Source organism: Sinocyclocheilus anshuiensis, unplaced genomic scaffold (assembly GCF_001515605.1).
Source record: "Sinocyclocheilus anshuiensis isolate Anshui unplaced genomic scaffold, SAMN03320099.WGS_v1.1 scaffold1031, whole genome shotgun sequence".
NCBI classification, from domain to species: Eukaryota; Metazoa; Chordata; class Actinopteri; order Cypriniformes; family Cyprinidae; genus Sinocyclocheilus; species Sinocyclocheilus anshuiensis.
In genome coordinates this window covers 392,974-399,624 of record NW_015542633.1, presented here as the reverse complement: position 1 = coordinate 399,624, position 6,651 = coordinate 392,974, and the positions used below count along the sequence as shown (strand labels likewise).

Genomic DNA, 6,651 nt, shown 5'->3' with positions numbered 1-6,651 from the left:
TTTTATATATATATATATATATATATATATATATATATATATATATATATATTTGAGACTTTCATGATACTAATTAATATTTATGCAATTATAATATTTTTCCCATTTAAAAATTTTTTTTTTCTAATATTTTTGTTACTTTTCAACTATGGCAGTATTTCATGTTAAAATAAAAACAATGCCTTTAAAATCCGATTTTTGAAGGCAGATTAGTGGGAGTAAAAAAAGAAAAACATCTGAAATTCCTGGTTTAGCCACTAGATTCCTCTATAGCTCTATATTAAAGGCTTATAAATTCTCTAGTTGTTTTTAGACATAAATCCTTTTTTGTTGTTGTTGTGGATTTGGATTTATATTTAGACATGCTCAAAGACAACTTTTTGTGAAGGTTTAGATTTTTTGTTTGGAATGTCAGTGTTTGCAATACTATAGTCAAACCTGAACACAAAGACATTGTTACACGTAACATCCAAATTCAACAAAAATGAACCGGAATGCTTCATCAGAGGCTGATTTCAACCTCTTATTTGAGTCTTCTGGCTCAATTTTGCCATGTTTCCAAAGCCACACCAGTTCATTTGTGTTAGTGTTGTGTGTCTGTTTTGTATTCTTGATCTTTTGGGCTAGTTTTGAGTAGCAAGTGGGTGGGTTTTGTTGTGAAAACCTGGCAACCCTGCTTCACTGCTGTGCACTTTTAGATTGTACTTGTAGATTGTACACATAAATCTCTATGTATTTTTGCGTATTTCCCATTCATTTCCAATAGCGCTCATGTTTGACCGTGAACAAAACAAGTGGCTATTTTTTAAGGACTATTTAGCTTTGTTTATGTTTTTTGTTTTTGTGGTCACATATAGCAACTGCCATAAGTCATCGAGTTTCGTAGCATTCCGATGAAGTAAATAAAAAAATAAATAAAAAAATTCCCGGTTTAAAATGACCGAACAACACCAGAGGGTTAATTAAGTAACCGTATGTAAATTTCGTCGCTAACGTCTGATTCAAACAGCGCGGGAACAAAATTACCGCGCTTTTGTCTGACAGGAACTGAGCTTTCACTGCAAATGAATGATATAAGAACTTTTTACAAAGGTAAAGTAAATAAAGTGAACGAAAACGGCGTTAAGATTTGCTTTACATACAGGTAAGTCAAAATACAACGTATAATCGAAATGTTTGAACAAAATACGCCGAGAGCTACTGATTAACTAGAAAAACGCTAGCGAGCTAGTTAGATTTTCAGAAATATTCGGTTGTTTAGATCTCTAGTTCTCTCACTCCCAGTACATGTATCTCACATACTTTAAACTGAAAACGTACTAGGTACTTTAAATGTTCAAAACCATACTTTTACATTTGTTTCTTAGGCTTCTTCTCAAGTCTTTTTTTTTCACGTGTGCTTTGGTAAGATGCCCTATTTTTTCAGAATGGTAGATTTTACATTTTGATTATTGCATTTTGTTTAAACATTAGAGTAACTTAGTTAAGCCTCTGTTGGACAAAATGTGTGTGTCATGATTTGACATTGGTGTGTGTTGTAAGGTTTACCCGTTGTGTCCTCCAGAGGGCGCTGTTGACCGCATGTTGAGACGCATTTATGAATTTATTCACCGCTCGTTTTATATAACATTTACCTGTCGGCATTCAGAGGTCAACGCAAATATGCACAGCTTGGCACAAGAATGTTCAAAGTGTTTAAAATTGTAAATGTAATGCTGACTATGATTAATCAAATCATAAGGCTATACTTTACCTTTCTCCAACATGTTAATGTGAAAAGAAGGATAAAGTGTCTCTAATTAAGTCATAAAAACCACATCGGCAAGTTAGGGACTGTGAACAGGAACATTTGGCTTGTCTTTAAAAATCCGAAAGCAAAGTAGTTCAAATTAGTTTATTCTATAGTTTCATTGAGTTGTAAGATATTTAATGATTCAGTTTAGTTTTAAAACCGGTAGGAAGCTTATGCAAAAATATGTTAATCTTTAATAGACCTAGAGATGCGAAGTCATATTATTTAATTAAATTGTTGAAACTTTTAAGTCAAATGTTGAAATTAAGATAACATAATTGTTCTACTTCCTTTAAAAAAAAATCAATATTTATAAAAAAAAAAAAAAGTAAAGTCTGAAATCTCATACCATGATATACCAATGAATTAACTTTTTTTAATTGAGCAGAATTTTTTTAAACGCTGACGCACAATGACAAATATTAAGGCAGGTCGCTTAATGCATGTAGCGAAAGTAGAAATCTGACTAATTCTATAGAGGAATGAATAAGAACGTGTAGTCGTTAATCACACCTGCTGCTAAACCGATGGCAATGAACAACTCAAACCTGATCATGTCTGAATGCAGATTAATCCATGCAAACGTTCAGACATGTTGTAAAACACGATAATAGAACAATTGATGAAATCACGTTATTCATGAATTGTTCGCTGAATACAAAAAAAATCAGTCAATTCACATGCATTTTATTTTTTCTGTTTATTACTGGATGGCATTCATACATAAAATACAAAAACCTTAATGAAAAAGGTATTTACAGATGTACAAAACTTAAGATTATATTACAGAAATCTGACTATAAACAAAGAAAAATTGTTCAGAGTTAATTTTTTGTTTCTTATATAAAAATACGAGCGTCTTGCATATCAAAATTATTGCACCTCGCAACCACAGTGCAGTTTAGATTGCCGTCACCAAAGAGAGGTCATGCGTTCGCCCCCAAGACTCACAGACTTCAATTAAAATCCACTTGTATCTTTGGTACCTTACTGAATACACCTGGCTATACTCCGCACCATCTTGTAACACACATAAATTATTCTGTACCTGAAATTAATGGCTTTAGAGAGAGCAATAAAACAATCCAGAAGACGGAACGAGTGATGGAATGTAGGTCGATTAAAGGCTTCTTTAATACATATATTCTAATGTTTCCATTTATTATCCCTGATATTCATATATTTCCAGTCTTGTGTTTGGCACTTGGCATCTCCAAGTTTTGTCGGTAAGTAGACGCACGTTCCAGTATTGTCCCAGTGTGCAGGAAACGGACAGGGAATCGCCAGCATGTTGGAAGACAACGACAAAAAGGGGGAAAAAAAATAAACGAAGCGAACACGAAAAGTCCCAAACCTGATGCTGTGGACGACACAGCTTGTCATGGAGCTCTAGTTTCGTTGACTCTTGTTCAAAGGCAACACGTGGTTCACTAGTCCACTGGTATCTTCACTTTTTTTGGCGTCTTCCAGTCTTGGTTATAGATGGCGTTTCATGTGCAGCGCGAGGGTGTCGGATCGGGAAAAGGCTCGGTCACATTTCTGGCACTGAAACGGCCGATGGCCCGTGTGCTTTCTGTAATGCCTCGTGAGCTCGTCCGAACGGGCGAATTTCCAGCCACATCCCTCCCAGTCACAGTGATACGGCTTTTCTCCTGAACACAGAGACACGCAACAGTTAGCGTTTCCCCCTGAGGTCCTAACGAGAACAATCAAGCACACTTTGGTCACATTAGAGAGAGGGAGACAACAATTCAAATGTTGCTCATCCCTGCGTTGATTGAATAGAAGGGGAAGTCGGACAGGCTTGTGGTTTTATTTCAACGGGGATCAGTATCAACCTGCTGTTTGAATAGCAGATCAAACCACCTGCCAACTGTACTCTCACTATATATGTCTCTAGTCACTCGCAGACAATGCGCTTGGCAGTGCTGTGTTTGGGCATGTTAGATTGTTATTAAAGCACATGCACACTACAGAAAAAGGCATGTTACAAACACTGACCTGTGTGAGTCCTGTGGTGGGCTTTGAGATGGGAGCTCTTGGTGTATGTTTTGCCACAGCCTGCGTAGGTGCACGTGTGCGTCGCTGTCCGCTTCCTCGGCCAGGAGCGCCGACCCCGCTTGGGCTTGGACTCTTCAGGCAAACCCTCGGCTGGAGAAATCAGCTCTGCCGAAGAGGAAAGAGCCCAGAGCGTTAGTGTCACTGAGGCAGAAATTAATGCTTTACAAATTCAACAAATGACTCTACAGGTCATCTTTAAAGGGGTCATGAACTGAGAAACCAATATTCCCTTGATCTTTTGACATGTAAGAGGTCATTGTACTATAAAAACATCCTGTAAGTTTCAGAACTCGAATCTCTCTCGTTAAAAACAGTTTATATTGAAGGCAGTCTGCCAAAACGACAGCTTGTGGAATGTTCTACTCTGTGATGTAATAGTTTCAGCCTCACCCTGCTTCATTCTACTACGTTAATAAATCATTAGCTCATCCATGAACATGATTTCTGCCCGAGTCCCGTCGGATTGCATCGGCTGTGGGGATGAAGACCACAACTCCCATGATTCCACACTCAGTCACAGCATCATCTAACTACGCCTTTGTACGAAATACGAAAATTACATATTGTGCCTTTAAGATATTTTTGATGAATTCTGAGAGCTCTCTGACCCTCCCATAGACAGCAATGTTATTACCACGATCAAGGTCCAGAAACGTAGCAAGGAGATTGGTAACATCATGGGTTCTTAATTTGTGTTCTGAAGATGAACGGAGGTCTTACGGGTTTAGAACGACATGAGGGTGAGTAATTAATGACAGAATTTTTGGGTGAACTAACCCTTTAATGCTTTACAGTAAGCTACAAACTCTACCAGTCATATTTAAAGGTAAGGTAAGGTATAACATAAATAAAGAGTTTGTGGACAAGTTTGACTCGTGACTGACCTTGGTACTGCATTGACTGGGCGGGAGGCTGCGGAAAGCCAGAATAACCCGGCGAGGGGTGATATCCCGGGGCCAGGGAGATCGGAGGGAGCCCCAGAACCTGAGCTTGAGGATGCTCGTCCGGAGAGAGAGAGGAAGTGGAAGAGCGACTGGGGCCCATGGCCCCTTGGCCTGTGCTGAAACCACGAGGGTCCATCAGCGGTCTCTGGCTGACTCCGGGCCGCGAGTTCACCCCCAGATGGAGATCCATCGGTCGGGTGATGGTGCAGGTGCTAGGATGCTCCTGCTTTATCCTAGGAAACGGCAGGGAGGAAGAGTCCGACACTGAGCCGCCCTTACTAAGCCCTTGGCTGTAATCGGTCATGTCCATGGTAGTCTTCACCACAAATTTACCGTGGAGGCTCGTGGGCTGAAGATACGCAGAATCCAGCTCCGGCCTCATCAACTCGGCGACAAAACCTCCCGAGGGAGATACGTCGCTGATGTCCGGGATGTTGTACAACATGCTGGACTCTTGTCCCTGAGGAGAGGGCATCGGATAGGTGTAGGACGCAGGGGATGGTGGAAGAGCTCTCGAGGCGCTGGCCATTGCGGCCTGTTGCTGCTGTTGCAGCATGCTGTTCGACAGGATAAAATCATAGTCCAACAGGTCCAGCTCTTCTGGCTCCCTCTTGGTCATTACGGAGGGGACGTCCTGGTCAGTGCAGGTCCCACCTGAAGACATGCAGGGGCGCTTCAGATGAGACATCTCCTTATTCCAAACAAACAGAGACATGCAGAAAGAGGGAACAAGACAAGGTAAGTCTCTCAAAGACAAGTTTGTCAAGATCATTATCTAACATGCTGATTTCTTGTCTTCAACACCGGAATGATCATCCATATTTTATTCAAATTATTTCTAGACACAACTTGGCCTCTGATGTTATGAATTATTAAAAGACACTTTCATGCCGCATTGTTTTTATGCTTCCAACTATGGTGCCTGAAAGAGAATCCACACTGCTAGATGCATTTTGTAATCAGTGCACGGTAAAAAACATTAGATATTTGAACGTGAACGGCTCTCACCATCGGAACGGAACGGTTCACGCCCCTGTCGCGGTAATGACATAATCTCACCAGCGGCGGAATTTCGCTAGTAAACGGATCGGTGACCATCACCTGTTTGATACTCACTAAACTGGTCATTCCAGGTCCCGTCATGGCCTTGTGCTTCACATCTGCATCGCTCGCAAAGGTGGAAATAGAGGGCAAAAGCGTGCCGCTCAGTGCCATGCTATCAAACTCACTCGGTGGCTGCCTGAAATCGAAAAAGCGTAGAAATAATCCTACTCATCCAGGTCTGGGGAAACTATCGCTCCCAAACATGACCCATCAAAGCCAAACGAAAAAGTGATGGAGATCTCCAACGTGCAGAACGCACCTCATGAGTGGGGAAACACGCGTCCAGTCAAAAAACTAAATCCTTGATGAGAGTCCGGTCCAAAGAGCGCATCAGACGCGTCCCCGTGCCATGCTGACAGAACCGGCCATTAAAACCAGCTTCGATTATGAACCGGGCTCGGTTTCGTCGCGGCGACACTCGGGGATTCCCTATCTCCCTCTCGCTGCTGTCACTCAGGACGCGCCAGCTCTCCGGTGTCTGGACTGGAGTGATTCGTCAGATGCGCGCAGGGCTTTCCTCGCCTAGTTCTTAAACCCCGGACACGCCTCTCGTTGCGCGGCAACCGCAGAAAAAAACACGTCGTGACGTCATAAAGGAGGGAGGGTTAAAAAAAAAATCTGGCAGCGGGCCGATATTTTGTATCCACACAAACATGTGCGTGTTAGCAACCGGGACCAACAGACTCCAGTAAGAAAATCATTGGTGAAAAGTCACGATTTGTTGATTTTCTCCTTTATCAAACACAAAGA

General features: G+C 41.4%; 1 protein-coding gene across 4 annotated transcripts; it reads right to left on the bottom strand.

Moving 5' to 3' along the window:
• Positions 1-2,774: 2,774 nt before the first annotated feature.
• Positions 2,775-6,266, bottom strand: LOC107694543 (Krueppel-like factor 4). 4 transcript variants are annotated; one of them, XM_016494247.1, is made up of 5 exons: positions 6,161-6,266; positions 5,806-6,037; positions 4,738-5,488; positions 3,794-3,958; positions 2,775-3,444 (listed from the first exon to the last, which is right to left on the bottom strand). In XM_016494247.1, the coding sequence occupies exons 1-5, from the start codon at positions 6,163-6,165 to the stop codon at positions 3,269-3,271; spliced, it is 1,329 nt and encodes a 442-aa protein (XP_016349733.1). In that variant the 5' UTR covers positions 6,166-6,266; the 3' UTR covers positions 2,775-3,268. The 4 variants fall into 4 exon arrangements, with proteins under 4 accessions (XP_016349733.1, XP_016349734.1, XP_016349735.1 ...); XM_016494248.1 differs by having other exon boundaries at positions 4,738-5,485; XM_016494249.1 differs by having other exon boundaries at positions 5,914-6,037.
• Between the last annotated feature and the right edge of the window lie 385 nt (positions 6,267-6,651).